This window comes from Phacochoerus africanus, chromosome 15 (assembly GCF_016906955.1).
Source record: "Phacochoerus africanus isolate WHEZ1 chromosome 15, ROS_Pafr_v1, whole genome shotgun sequence".
NCBI classification, from domain to species: Eukaryota; Metazoa; Chordata; class Mammalia; order Artiodactyla; family Suidae; genus Phacochoerus; species Phacochoerus africanus.
In genome coordinates this window covers 48,532,638-48,547,797 of record NC_062558.1, presented here as the reverse complement: position 1 = coordinate 48,547,797, position 15,160 = coordinate 48,532,638, and the positions used below count along the sequence as shown (strand labels likewise).

Genomic DNA, 15,160 nt, shown 5'->3' with positions numbered 1-15,160 from the left:
GAAGTTCTCAAAATACTCTTTTTTTTTTTTCTTCTCAAACATTTTAATAGCAAATAAATAAAGGAAGGCACAGCACTTGGCAGAAACAAAATGAATTTTGTCTGTGTCTGTGCCATTAAAACAGATTTGGGTCCCCTATTGGGACAAAAGGAAAAACACACAAAAAAAGAAGGAGAATCCTGTTAAACACATACTCCCTTGCTTCAAACTTTTAACATTTTTTTTTTCTTTTTTAACCCACTACATAAATTCTGTGATCAGGTCAGAAAAGCAACAAAGGCTCTTCTTGCCTTTTTTTTTTTTTTGTCTTTTTGTCTTTTAGGGCCGCACTAGCGACATATGGCAAAAGGAGGTTCCCAGGTTAGGGGTCAAATCAGAGCTGTGGCCTCCGGCCTACGCCAGAACCACAGCAATGTGGGATCAGAGCCTCGTCTTTGACCTATACCACAGCTCACAGCAACACCAGATCCATAACCCCCTGAACGAGGCCAGGGATTGAACCTGCGTCCTCATGGATGCTAGTCAGGTTCGTTAACCACTGAGCCACGACAGGAGATCCACCTTTTTTTTTAAACCATTACAGTAAAATCCATAATTTTCTACATAGTACAATACAAATTCACACAAAAAAAGACATTTTCTTTTGCAAATCAAAACAGCAAAGAAAGGAAGGGCTCAAACAAGATAAAGAAAAAGCATTTCTACAGCTGACTCACGACTTTGAGTTTGATTGAATCTCATTGTTGCTGCAGAATCAAAATACTGTCTTAATGTGATCCTCACAACAAACGTTTGGATCTAATGGAAGCAAGGAAACACCCAGATAAAGCAACTTGCCAGAGGATAGAAAGCTAATGACAATACAGCCAGGACTGAGTTAGGATTCCTAAAGCCTACCACCTCTCACACACCATAAAAATCAAGTCAAACAAAACACCCTGGATTTTGGAGGGTGGCACCTGATCAGGTGAAAACATCAGTTCACATTAGGGTCCAATGAGACCCTTAATATATAAGGAGAAACATGGTTTCATGTTTTTCCACACCTGCCTCCCACTGTGGGAGGGGAGGAGGAGAACTCTTTTGAATATAACAAACTCAGAGTCATAGAGTGATTTTATTTGTTTGTTTGTTTTAGTTTTTAGGGAAAAACATAGCCTTTAATTATGCTAAAACCATGACAAATAAGTATAACCTGATTTCAAACATAATCAGACCCAACAAAAATTCAGCCCAGGAAAGCCAAGCACTGGGTTAATTCCAGTTGGTTTTTGTTTTGATTTTGTTTTTTTGGATATTGTTTCCATTTACAGATGCATACCAAAGTCTCCATGAAGCCTTCCCCAAACCTCCAGAGTCTGAATTAACCCCCTGAATACAGATTCCATCAGGCTTCATTTTATCATTTGCTTTTTTGCATGTCTGTCTCAGCAAGCTAATCCCTTAGGAACAAGGGTACTTGTCATATCCATAATCTTTATGTTTGACACAGGTATGTATCTAATAAATATTTGTTGGATCTATATTTTAAATTCATTCATTTTATTTATTTTTTGTTTAGGGTGACACCCACAGCATATGGAGGCTCCCAGGCTAGGGGTCCAATAGGAGCTACAGCTGCCGGCCTATACTACAGCCACAGCAATGTGAAATCCGAGGCGCGTCTGTGACCTACACCACAGTTCATGGTAAGGCCAGATCCTTAACCCACTGAGTGAGGCCAGGTATCGAATCTGCATCTTCATGGATACTAGCCGGGTTCATTTCCGCTGCGCCACAACAGGAACTCCTAAATTTGTTTATTTTTTAAGCATTTTATTTATTTTTATGGGGTTTTTTTTTTTTTTTTTGAAGTATAGTTGATTTACAGTTTTGGGCTAGTTTCAGGTGTACAGCAGAGTAATTCAATATTTTTGCAGATTATATTCCAATATAGGCCATTACAAGATAATAGGTGTAATTCTCTGTGCTCCATAGTATATCCTTGTTGCTTATCTATTATATATATAGTAGTTTGTATCTGCTAATTCCAGACCCCTAATTTTTCCCCCTTCCCTTACCTCTCCCCTTTGGTCATCACAGGTTTGTTTTCTATGTCTGTGAGTCTGTTTCTGTTTGGCATATACATTCATTTGCATTATTTTTTATATTATACATATAAGTAGATATCATACAGTATTTGTTTTTCTCTGACATTTCACTAAGAATAATAATCTCTAGGTTCATCTGTGTTGCTGCAAATGACAATGTTTCATTGTTTTTTACGGCTGAGTAATACTGGTGGATGCATTTTTTCTTTATAGTCCTGCAGCAGATTTGTTATAGCACCCAGCAATCTTTGTCTTATACATATGAAAAAGCAGACTCGCGTACATTGTACATACACTGTATATACTGTCTCTTTGTATCCTTTCCTCTGTCAAAAGTACTTTCTGCTATCTGTTCAGTTCTGCTCCACAAACATTTAGGCAGCCTCAACTGCATACAAAGTACGGTCTTAATAACAGACTGTGGTTTTAGCTGAAATTGGGTTTTAAATATAGCAATGCCTGGTGTTATCCTTGTCCGGGTAATTACAATGGCTACATTTATTGAGCAGCTCTAAGGAGCCTGGTACTCTCTGAATACTTTACATACACCATTTTACTCAATTCCAATAAGACCTTATGATATAGAAACTATCATTTTCCCTTTTGGGCAGTCCTTGCCTTTGGGAGGCTTAGACATGTATAACACAGGAGCAAATGCATACTAAAATACAATTTTAAAAACACTCACTGTGTTATTCCAGTTTCTAAAGTAAATAAGGTTATTAGGACAGAGGGAAACTTATTTACTCTCCCCCACAAAAAATTCATATGAGTACTTTTCTATTCTGCAGATTCATAGACTCAAGGTGCTAAGGGAAACAAAGAAACTATTCTAATAAAGAGCTTGAATTTGTTGGTAAGGTAAACTAGGAGCTTGCCCAAGGTCACAGGGAAAATTAGAGGCAGAGCTGATACCTGGATTCTGGTTTAAAGCAGGATAACATGCTGTGTCCTGCCCAGTCTCAAAGTGCCTCAGAGTCAGGCAAAGGTTCATGCTTTGATCACACCTGTCTTATGTATATCCACTACTTCTCTCTCATCAAACATAAATTTTTCTTTATCTGCCAAACCAGTGGAGACTGAAATTTTATGAATTGTACAGTAAACAGTTAATAAAAAATACAAACAAATCAACCAGCACCTAATGTATAGCACAAGGAACTATATTCAACATCTTGTAATAGCCTATAACAGAAAAAAAATCTGAAAAATATTTATACATACATATATACTCATATATACACATATATGCTGAATGAATCACTTTTCAATGCACCTGAAACAAACACAACATTGTAAATCAACTATACATCAACTAAAATTAAAAAACAAAACAAAACAAAAAAAACACCCAAACAGGAATTCCCATTGTACAGCAGAAACAAACCCAACTAGTATCCATGAGGATGCAGGTTCAATCCCTGACCTTGCTCAGTGTGTTGGGGATCCAGCGTTGCCATGAGCTGTGGTGAAAGTGGTAGACACAGCTTGGATCCCGCATCACTGTGGCTGTGGCATAGGCCAGCAGCTGTAGCTCCAGTTCAACCCCTAGCCTAGGAACTTCCATATACTGTGGGAGCAGCTCTTAAAAAAAAAAGCAAAAATATAAATAAATAAATATCCAAACAAATGAAGAGTAGTAAGCTGGCAACATTCACAATGTGCCTTAAAATGCAAATAAAAATGCTTGCAGAAGGAACCTGTGCCCTCCCTGGTCCTGCTACCCTCCTTGCTATGGTATTACACCTGCTGCTTCACTCTGTTAAATTGCCTGCCTAGCCCCAACTGTCATATGAGTCAGTGTGTAAATTTCAAGGCACCAGACACACTAGTACCTCAGCCAAATTACACAACCTCCAAAGACCAGTCAATACTGACCACTGCCCCCAAAGCCCTTCTTGTGGATGACGAGTTTGTAGACCTTTGTTGTTCTCATCTTGTACTGTTGTTTCCTTCAGCTGTTCCAAGCTTGGGGGAGCGAAATCATCTTGCCTCCCTGACGCTGAAACACAAACAAAAAGGCTGGAATGTCAGATCTTTCCTTGCAGGGGTTCTTTGATTTTAGATCAGTGAAAATACTAGCCCTGATCAGTTGAGCGGTGACACCAACCCCTGGATGAAATCACTCCTCCAATTATCAGGAGGGATGGAGAACAAACAGAACCAACGAATCTGAGAACGAAAGGGAATTCGGGCCAGGGTCCAGCCCAACCTCCACGAAGATACTTTATCACACACCAAAGGGAAAACTTGGAGTGAATGAGGCACTCACTGCCTTGCCTCTATCTAAACCAAAAACGCCAAATATTAAGAAGATCTTAAGAGGTTAGGCACACTCATTCTGTAGACGAGGAGAGTGAGGGCCAGCGCAAGAGACTTGCTCAAGGTTCCTGAGACTGAGAGGCGCTCCCACTGTTCACGTTTCGCCATTGATGTCCTGGGCAAGGAGAATGTAAATAGAAGGAAAGCACGGGCTCCTTCACCAAACCTCCAGCTGCACAAACTCATCGGTTCCTCTTCGCACCCCCCTCATTCCCTAGCTGATGCGACCGAGGCTCAGAGACTGACAAGACTTGCCTAAGGTCACACAGCGGTTTGGGGGTGGGGATGGGTCCAGGATTCGAACCTGGGCCACGGCCCCCTCCCTCCTGATCCTCAAACCAGGGCCCCGGCGGCCAGCTCCACTCACCCGCAGCTCCGGAGCCACTTCCCTCTGGAGGCCCGGACTCCGAGACCCCGACCGTGGCCGGGGCCCCCGTGCGTCCTCCGGACGCCCCGCCTACGCCCTCAGTGCCGGTGCAGCTCCGGCGCCCTAGCTCCAGGAGCCGGTCGGCCCTTCCCAGCCACCAAGCGCTCACCTGAGAACCCGCGCTGCTCCGGTGGCTCCGCCCCTGGGTACCGCCCCCTTCCCGCCCACCCCCACCCCCTACCCCCCCCTGGGCCGCTCTGGCCGGGCCTCCGCCTCGTCTCGGTGTCCGAGCCACTTCCCCATCCGGGGCTCGCGCCGGGGGCGGGGCTTCGCGTGTAGCTTCTTGGTCGGATTGCATCTCGTAGTTTCCCACTCGGGAGTCTGATGGCTCCCGACTGGGGAAGGGAAGTACTTTTCCTCCCAGACGTTCCGAAGTAGATCCGAGTCCAAGAGATTCGCTTTCGACCTAGTGATTTGCGCAACAGGGCAAACTCGAATGAGTGTCCCAGGATCTGTAAACCAAGTTATGGACCTTCGCCTGGCCTCACAGGGCTACTGAGGCACAAAATAGTTTCTGGGAGAATTTTTGTAAAATGGAATGGGCTGAGCACGTGCGACCTAGTGCGATAGCCCCTGCTGGGAAGTATCCACTTTGGGGAGGACTTTTCAAATCCTTCCAAACCCCAAGTGGCGTTCCGTGCCTGTCTGGTTCTTAATAATAGCTACCATAACTTTCACAGACATACTTGTGTAATTGTCACATCCTTTTTAGGTGGCAGAGACACTCTTATTCACAGACAGGGAACTGGCAGAGGACACGAAACAACTCTGAAGGGAGCAAGGACAGATCTTGACACTCCAGTCCAACTTGGCTCCGAAAGCTGAGCATTTAACCAGCATCCTCCCATCTCACTCCAGGGCTCATCCTAAACCCTTATCAGTCTGAAGATCTTTCTCTTCTCAAGGAAAAAAATCAGAGCTGTGTGGGCAGTGACTGAAGTTGGCCAAGGGCTCCTGGCAAGTTGCGAGCTCCAACTAATTGACCTACAGTTTTCAGAAATTCTCTGAATGTTGAAAGAAAAAAAAAGCATCGCATACCACAGAGAGTCTGCTGAGTGGGTGAAGGGGGGCCCCTGTAGCAAGACCCACCTGTGATTTTACTTTAGGATTCAGAAGTTAAATAACTCTTAAATAATTGTATTTTTTTAATAGTAAAGAAAACATGTAATCAGGTAGACTGCAACAGTTGCAAAAGTTTTCAGGGATAAAATGTTAAGTATAAAAGACATTTTTATGTTGCTAGTTCACCCAGATCCCCCAGGCTGTCTTCTCTGAGGCTGTTGGGCTCTCCTTCCACCCACACAGAGTTAATGGGACTCTGTCCCTGGCCCTTAGGGGAATCTGATTCCTTCTCCTGAAGGATGTTCATAGTTAACAAATATTTCAGTTTTGGCAAAAATTTGTCAAAACAAAACAAAACAAAAAACCTTAACAAGGTTTTCTTGGGGTTTTTTGGTCTTTTTAGGGCCGCACCCATGGCATATGGAGGTTCCTAGGCTAGGGGTTCAATCGGAGCTGTAGCCGCTGGCCTTTGCCAGAGCCACAGCAACTCAGAATCTGAGCTGCGTCTGTGACCTACACCACAGTTCACAGCAATGCCAGATCTTTAACCCACTGATTAAGGCCAGGGATTGAACCTGTGTCCTCACAGATTCTAGTCGTGTTTGTTAACCGCTGAACCATGACGGGAGTCCTGACAAGTACTGAGATTTTAAAAAATTGTCTAAAGCTGGTCAAAGTTAGTGATGGCTGGAAGGGATAGCTACCCAGACTAGGGAACCAGTGGCCTTTATTCTGCAATAACTTATGGGATTATTTGTTTTTAGCTGCGTGGCTTTGCACAATATACTTCTTTTTTCGTCAAATTTCTCCCCTCTCAGGTCGGAATACAAAGTGGTTGTTCTTCATCCTTCCCAAGGTATTTGAGGGCCAAATGAGGTGAAGGACATGTTACATTAGATCTTTGAAATTAAAAACAAAAAATTAGAGCGCCATATAAATATAACCAAAAGCATGGATTTTATCAGAGAACTGGCTCTCCCCAACTTTTAAAGCATTGAATGATATAGATGGTGCTTCTTTGGGATCCCTTTGTGCTTAATACAGAGCTAGAAACAAGGCTGAGGCTATGGTGAGGTAGGTGAGGCTAATGAAGGCACTTGCCTTACTAAAGGCACAAAAAGTTAATGGGATGCCAAAAAACTCAGCAAGATAAACAATAATTTGATTAAAAAATAAGAATTAATACAAAAACCCATGTTTTTTAAAATAAAGACAAGATCAATAATGGTGCTGTGCAGCCATATTAGAGCCTAAGGCAAAAGACAAACCAGTAATACTGGGTTTCTCTGATCCTCTTTTGTGTGTGTGTGTGTGTGTGTGTGTGTGTGTGTCTTTTTCAGGGATGCACCCTCAACATATGGAGGTTCCCAGGCTAGGGGTTGAATGGGAGCTGGAGTCGTTGGCCTATGCCACAGCGGCACCAGATCTGAGCCATGTCTTCAACCTATACCACAGCTCATGGCAATGCCAGATGCTTAACCCTCTGAGTGAGGCCAGGGATGGAACCTGTATCCTCATGGATACTAGTCAGAATTGTTTCTGCTGAGCAACGATGGGAACTCCATCAGGTCCTCTTTTGTAGGCATGTATCCCTGAGAAAGAACTTGAGGACTTGGATACTGTAAACGTAGAAATATTTTAAAGTGAATTTCTAGTTAGTTCATCCTAACAGCATCTATAGTAGCCTATATTCTGGAAATATGGATTCAGCCTGTAAACAATACCGTTGGCACTTGGTTTTGTATGTCCCCAAGCCCTAACTAAAGCTTGGAAAGCCACTATGGCAGATAAAATGATACAAGTGTTGACTGGCTCAAAGACACTTTGATCAGAGAAGAGAGGATTGGAGTTCCCGTCATAGTGCAGTGGAAACGAATCCAACTAGGAACCATAAGGTTGTGAGTTCAATCCCTGGCCTTGCCTAGTGGGTTAAGCATCTGGCGTTGCCATGAGCTGTAGTGTGGGTTGCTGAAGCGGCTCGGATACTGCGTTGCTGAGGCTGTGGTATAGGCCAGGCAGCTGTAGTTCACATTCGACCCCTAGCCTGGGAACCCCCATATGCCAAGGCTGCGGCCCTAAAAAGCAAAAAAAAAAAAGGGGGGGGTAGAATTATTGCCTCTTGCAAACCTCTAGCTCTCTAATCAGACAGGTTAATAATTCCAAGAAGCAACTGATGTCTGCTTAACAAAAGGTTCTGTGTCTTGGGGCGAGTTAATTGTATGCTCTGGACGTTTTCAATTTCCTCTTGAATAAACAGTCTTTTCCTTCCTTCAAATATCTGTTGAGTGTCTGCTTGTGCAAGACACTGCATTAGGTGCTGAGCATAGGTTGATGAACAAAACTAAGGCGCGAGGGACAGATAATAGAGTCAATAAATAGATGAACTGGCAGCTTCAGCTTGTGTTAAAGCTATGAAGAAATCGAAACAAGACGCTCTAAAGGAGATGGAGTAGGGGAATGGCATGATCTGAAACACTGATTCCAAGTATAAAATGATCTCTTGGGATGCCAAGGGAGAAGCCGGGAGGGCCCTGGAGTTGCAGTCATTCGGGCCGGAAAAAGGGACTGGACCACGGCGGTAACAGTGGAGTCAGACGCTGACCCTGATCTCAGCAGGAGCAGAGTTAAAAGGTGTGTTTCCCTTTAACAGTCCGGGCCTCAGGGGCGGGGCAGAGGCCGGCACAAGCTAACAGAGGGAGGGAGGGTCCCACGCGGGAAGAGCCGTCCTTAGGAGTGCGCGCGCGCGCGCGCGGTGCGAAGGCGGGACTTGGGCGAGCCCGCATGGCTGGCCCGGGCCCGGATGAGGAAGTGCGGGGGGACCATAGAGACGAAGAGGCGGCGGTGGCCGGAGCGCCTCCGGGCTCGCGGGGCTCCGCAGGCTCAGGTAGACTTGGAGGCGTCGGGGCTGCGGCTGCAGAGGCTGGGCTGGCGGGGCGTGCGCGGGCTGCGGAGCAGGCCTCAGGGTAAGAAGCTGGGGAAGCGAAGGCTTCGGGCATATCCGCCCCGCCCCACTCCAGCTTGAGTCGACCCTCCGCCGGGCGGTGCAGGCTGAAGGGAGCCCGGGCCCCCCGCCTTCTCAGGGCGCTGAAGGGAACGCAGGCTGTGCTGAGGACGCTGAGCGACCCGGGGAGAGGGAGGAGACCGGGCCCCGCGTCGCGAGAGGAAAACGGCTTCTCTGAGTCATGGCTCCGCGGGGAATGAGAGACTCCTGTTCGACCTCGATATGGCGAGGGACCCCCCCCAACTTCTCTCCTCCGGGAGGGCGACGCCCCTTGTCGTGGGCAAACGTGCTTCTCCTGCTCCAGTGCGCTTGTCAGCAAAGGGGGAGCCGCTCCCGTGTGCGAGAGGGCGATTCCTAACTTATTTTAGGGAGGTGGGGTGGGGATCTCTCTTTTGGTCAGCGACTCCCAGGTGAAGAGACTCAACTTGCCTAAAAGTGACAGAAGGCTTTTTTTTTTTTACCCCCTGTAAGAGAGTGACCTACCTTTCCTCCTCATTTTTCGCATTTACCCCGAGATACAGAGAAGACGACCCTGAATTTACTTTGTGGTGGTGGAAGTCAGCCTTTCTCCCCTCCCCCAGTCCCATCCACAGAGGGAGCCTCGCTTCTCTGCTCCCGAGTCTCTTGGTGTGTCTTGAGCTCTCTTCCCTTGCACAATGAAGAGCCCTGCGTTTGGAGTGTGATGGATGCCAGCCTGTGTCTCCCAGTTCCCATCTTTGTGACCTTGACTAATTGCTTCACCTTTTCTCAGTCACCCCATCTCTAATTTGGGTACTCTTTTCGGAGAATTGTCCTAATGGCTAAAGGAAATTTTGTGAGTGTGCTTATTACGTTGTAACTTTTTGGTACATTGTTGCTATTACTGTTACTTATTTTGTTTTTTAAAAAAGGTAACTAGTATCTTCCACAGAGAAACATTTTTCCATGCAGGCTCCTTCTATTCCCCTCCCCTGGCCCCCGCCATCACTTTCTCTCAAGAGAGAAGGCTTTTCACCTGGGGCAGAGAAAAAGGCACTCCTTCTCTTACCTACCTTATTTCCCAAATTAACAAAGAAGGCCTCAATTAGAATAATGGCAGTGGGGGTGGGGAGAGGAGAATGTTTTTGGAAACAGGTCTGTACTCCTAGAGGGAGATCTGTTACCAGAAGCCAGCCTTTCCTTTGTCCACAGAAACTACCACTTCTTTGCTACTGGTCGGAGATGCCCTCTCCGTCTCCCTACTTGTTCTAGCAACGAAATAGCTTCCTTCTATCTCATCTGCACCGCCCCCTCTTCCAAAGACTCATCTTCCAACTACTTTCTCTTGCTTTCCCAGGAAAAATAAGACTCTATACCTTTGAGGGGAGGACTCTTTCCTGCTGTATATTTAGAGTGGCACAGATGGTTTCTTTTCTCCCCTTCTTTTGAAAAAGGAATGAAAATCTTTTATGCAGTCTTTGTCAGTAGAAGTCAGGAGCATTTTCACTGTTTCACTCCCCATGTGGAGACAGAGGGATCCTTTCCCTGCATGCTAATAAAGGGAAGAACAGGGAAGCAGTGCTTAGTGTTGTCGAGATTTCCTGCGGACTCCGCGTGGGAGAGCTGGGCCCTGTGTAGGATACCGATGTCCCTGCCCCACTTTCAGTTTGTCTAGAAATCTTGTTAAAAGAGTCTTCTTTCTCTGCTCAAGAAGAGGCCCCCTTCTCCGAATTCCCTCAGGGAGAGATTGGCTACAGTGTCCGAATCTTTGCAAAAGAAAGCCCCTTTCTCAAGGTGAAAGGAGTGTGAACTTCTGAGGGCCTGACCATTATTGTGAGTATTGTCCCTTGACACAAGTGGGGCAATGCCTGGTGTTACTATGCTGCCTTTCATTAAGAGCAGCCCCTTAGCTTTGGAATTAAAGGGAAGGGAGACCTCCACACTTGGGATTATTGGGGCATATGGTTTTTTGTTCTGCTGATTTCTTTGATTTTTTTTTTTCTTCTTTTTTTGCTCATTGCTGTAAACTTTGTACTCTCAGAACTTGGGGGGTTCAGAGTCTTGGGGAGTGTTAAATTGACTAAAGTAGAAGTTGCCCCTTTGTCAGGTTTTTAGTATTAGAAAATGTATTATAATGAGGCTGAAAGCTGCAATGTTAATCTTTCACTGGTAGTTTCCCCCACCCTCCTCTTGGCTTTTGTTATTCACTGGGATAGGAATTAACACTTCCAAATTGCCTGAAGACACACTAAAGAATAGCTTTCTATCCTTTTTGTATTTAAAGTGTTCTTAAATTACCTCATTTGCCCCTGAGTACTTTCGGTGGGGATTAGTCTGAGCTCTGTGCTGCTGTTGGTGTTAGTAGGTGTGTTTTGCTGAAACAAAGTGAAGTAGGAAAGTTATTTAGACTCTGGGGATTTTTATGGGTAGCAGGATGCTTTGAGATTATTTTGTTTAACTTGTCTGTTTTACATGTGAAAAACAAGCCCAAGAAATTTCAATGACACATGCAAGGCTGTGATGCTATTGAGAAGCAGGATAGGGACCCTGGTCTCCCAGCATGGATTCTGCACCTGAAATAGAAGATTGGGAGGTGATTGTTCTCAATTCAAAAGGAATTTTTCTTTTATTGGAATAATTGCACTGCATACTCTCTATAATGTTAGCCTCCCCCCCCCCCCAGGGACATATCCATCCCCTACACAATCTAGTTCATATTTGTGTCAATGGTAGAGATAACAAGCCAGTAACAGCTGGGAAGAGCTTGTGAATCTATGGGTTATTTTTTGCTTATACCTCAAACTAGGTAATTATCTGGTGTCCTCATCCAGTAGATCATTAGTAAGGATTAAGCCATAAATCCCTGTCTACATTTTATAAGCACGTGTTACTCACTTTTCCCTCTTACTTCATGTTTAACATTTAAATATACAGACTTCAGTTTTTTTTAAATCATTTAAAATTGCTCCGTTGTGTTCAGAAATTTAATTTTTCTTTTTGTTTTTTTAATGGCTGCACCTGCCGCATATGGACGTTCCTGGGCAGGGATTAAATCTGAGTCACAGCTGCAGCAATGCCGGATCCTTTAACCCACTGCACTGGGCCAGGGATCAAACCCACACTTCCTCAGCAACCCAAGCCGCCGTAGTCAGCTTCTTAACCTTCTCTTCCACAGTGGGGATGCCTCAGAAATTTAGTTTTAAAGAACTCGAATGGTAAAACTCTATCCTGTTTCTGAGGTCTTTTGGCATTACTTGTATCTCCATGGTGAAAATGGAGTGGAGAGTTTAGTGATTCAAGCTAGTGAGCTGAGAATAATTGCAAACTGCTACTCCAGGCCTGCATCTAAATATTACTTCATCTCTAAGGGTTCCAGCTGAGGCACTTGGCTGTTCTTGGTGACTCAACTGCACATACTGCTGAGAAAGTTAAGCACCCAGAATTGGGTTGGGAGGAAAAGGAGACAGTGTGCCCAGTTGTTTTCACATGTTGAAAAGTTGGAATTATGTCTCTGCCAAACAAACTTTTCAAGATATGGTGGCTTTCTGGTGATAGGCTTTTGTAAATTGGGAGTGTTATCTTTTGGTGGCCAAAGCTTTTGGTGACAATTCCATTTTGGTCGATGCCAATTTACAGCATAGATGGAGGCATAGGAAAGGTAACAGCACTGTTTTCCCTGAGGAATATTTTGAGCTGTTTTTTTGTGATTATCAGTATTGCCTCTTTGTTTTTTTTTTTAATTTTTTAATTTTTTTTGTCTTTTTGCCTTTTCTAGGGCCGCTCCCGTGGCATATGGAGGTTCCCAGGCTAGGGTTCTAATCGGAGCTGTAGCCGTCGGCCTATGCCAGAGCCACAGCAACTCAGGAATCAAGCCACGTCTGCAACCTACACCACAGCTCACGGCAACGCTGGATACTTAACCCACTGAGCCAAGGCCAGGGATCGAACCTGCAACCTCATCGTTCCTAGTCGGATTCATTAACCACTGCGCCACGACAGGAACTCCAGTATTGCCTCTTCGTGATAAAGATCCGTTTAGTAAGGGTGTCTTTGTGCATGATCCTGCATTCCCAAAAAATCTTGAGTTAGGACCATGGAGATGGAAAGGAGTGAGATTTGCTAGAGACATGGCTGGCATTGGGTCCATGGGTGTGTTAGTTGAGTGACTTGTGGACAATCAGATACAGTTACGTTTGGGAATTCAAGCCTGAGCTCTGGGGTGATGGGGGTGCCATTACTAAGAGGCAGTGGGGTGAAAAATAAGCGTGTAAGTTTATTGAGTGCATCTTACTCATCCTTGTCTCTCATAGCTGTTTGTGTATAGCAGTAAATCACTTATTTGCTGGGTTGAATGGGTTCTATTTTAGGCACGTTAAGTTTGGAGGGGTGCCATCCTTGTGAGTGAAACACACAACTGAAACAAGGTTGGGACTAGGGACTGGTTTCTTTCTTTTTTAAAATCAGCTTTATATTACAGTTCACCAACTTAAATTGTACAATTCAGCGGTGTTTGGCATAGTCACAGGGTTGCATAGCCATCACCACATCAATTTTAGAACATTTTTATTGCCCCTAAAAGAAATTCTGTCAGCAGCCACTCCCTGTTTCTCTAACTCACCCAGCAATAAGAGACCGCTAAGCCACTCTCTGACTCTAGATTTGCCTACCTTGGACATTTCAGGTAAATGAGATTTTCTAATATGTGGTCTTCTGTGACTGGCCTCTTTTACTTATATAACATTTTGGGGCTGCATCCGCATTGCATCATAAAGCTGCACCTTATTTCTTTTCATGGTTAAGTAATACTCCATTGTGTGGACGGACCGCATTTGCTTGATTGATTCATCAGTTGATGGACATTTTGAGTTGTTTCCACATTTTGGCTCTTGTGGAAAGTGCTACACTGAACATCCGTGCAGTTTTTTTGTGGTTTCTGCACATATTCCTCCAAGTGGAGTCACTGGGCCCTGTAGTTACTCTGTGCTTAAAGGGACAGTTTTGAGTCATCTTCAGAGCAGAGAAGCTGCATGATAAGGTGAGGTCATCAAAAAAAAGTGAAGCTCACCCAGGCAGGAAGGTGTGAACTTGAGAACATGGAGGATCTGAGGGGCCAGGAGATCCAGAGAGCCCGTCTCCATCCACATACCTGCTCTTACACACAGCCCTTCCCACACGAGGCCTTTCAGTCTGTATGCAGAGTGACAGCCAAAGCTGGATTGTGTCTGCCGATGGGAAAGGGAAACTGTACCAAATTAAATTGAGCACTTCCTGTCTTTTTGTTGTTGTTGTTATTATTGTCTTTTTAGGGCCGCACCCTTGGGATATGGAAGTTCCCAGGCTAAAGGTTGAATTTGAGCTGCAGCTGCTGGCCTACACCACAGCTGTGCGAATCTGAGCTGCGTCTGCCACCTTACTACACAGCTTGTAGCAATTTCGGATCCTTAACCCACTGAGTGAAGCCAGGGATCAAACTCACATCCTCACAGATACTAGTTGGATTCTTTTTTTTTTTTTTGGCTTTTTGCCTCTTCTAGGGCCGCACCCATGGCATATGGAGGTTCCCAGGCTAGGGGTCTCATTGGAGCTGTAGCCGCTGGCCTACACCAGCTGCATCTGCAACCTACGCTATAGCTCACGGCAATGCCGGACCCTTAACCCGCTGAGCAAGGTCAGGGATCGAACCTGCAACCTCATGGTTCCTAGTCAGATTCGTTAACCACTGAGCCACTGCGGGAACTCCACTAGTCCGATTCTTAACCCCCCCCCCCCCCCCCCCCCCCCCCCCGCAAGCCACAACAGGAATTCCTTCCTGCCCTTTTCTGGGGGGTGGGGAGGCATCAAATAACAATTCCATTTATGCCTTAACACCCCCCATCACACACACACCCTTAAAATCTAAAGTACGCCTGGAGGAATTCCCTGATGGCTCAGAAGGTTGTTTTTTGTTTTTTAGATTATTTCATTTTTCCACTGTACAGCATGGGGACCAAGTTACACATACATGTATACATACTTTTTCCTCCCATTGTTGTGTTGTGCAGAAGGTTAATAACGATCCAATGTTGTCACCGTTGTGGCATGGGTTGGATCCCTGCCCTAGGAACTTCCATATGCCGCAGGTGTGGCCAAGATAAATTTTTTTTTTTTTGTCTTTTTGCCATTTCTTGGGCTGCCTCTGCGGCATATGGAGGTTCCCAGGCTAGGGGTTGAATCGGAACTGTAGCTGCCAGCCTAAGCCAGAGCCACAGCAATGCAGGATCCGAGCCATGTCTGCAACCTACACCACAGCTCACGGCAACA

At 45.2% G+C, this 15,160-nt stretch overlaps 2 protein-coding genes across 9 annotated transcripts in view; one reads left to right on the top strand and one right to left on the bottom strand.

The window, feature by feature from the left end:
* Positions 1–4,940, bottom strand: part of DEPDC5 (DEP domain containing 5, GATOR1 subcomplex subunit) — a 104,092-nt gene extending 99,152 nt beyond the window's left edge. The window contains 2 exon segments of the mRNA XM_047760246.1: positions 3,969–4,092; positions 4,780–4,940. Coding sequence (XP_047616202.1) covers positions 3,969–4,026 — 58 coding nt within the window. The 5' untranslated portion in view covers positions 4,027–4,092; positions 4,780–4,940.
* Positions 4,941–8,663: 3,723 nt separating this feature from the next.
* The window catches only part of PRR14L (proline rich 14 like), a 63,693-nt gene continuing 57,196 nt past the window's right edge, over positions 8,664–15,160 (top strand). For 2 of the 8 annotated variants that reach the window (XR_007132203.1, XM_047760637.1), the window contains exon 1: positions 8,698–8,864. Coding sequence is in view for 1 of the 8 variants with exons in the window: in XM_047760638.1 (XP_047616594.1) it covers positions 8,702–8,785 (84 nt within the window). In the remaining 7 variants the exon portion in view is untranslated. Of the gene's footprint in view, positions 8,865–15,160 lie in introns of all 8 variants that reach the window. The other 6 variants (XM_047760636.1, XM_047760634.1, XM_047760635.1 and 3 more) reach the window with 5 other exon arrangements.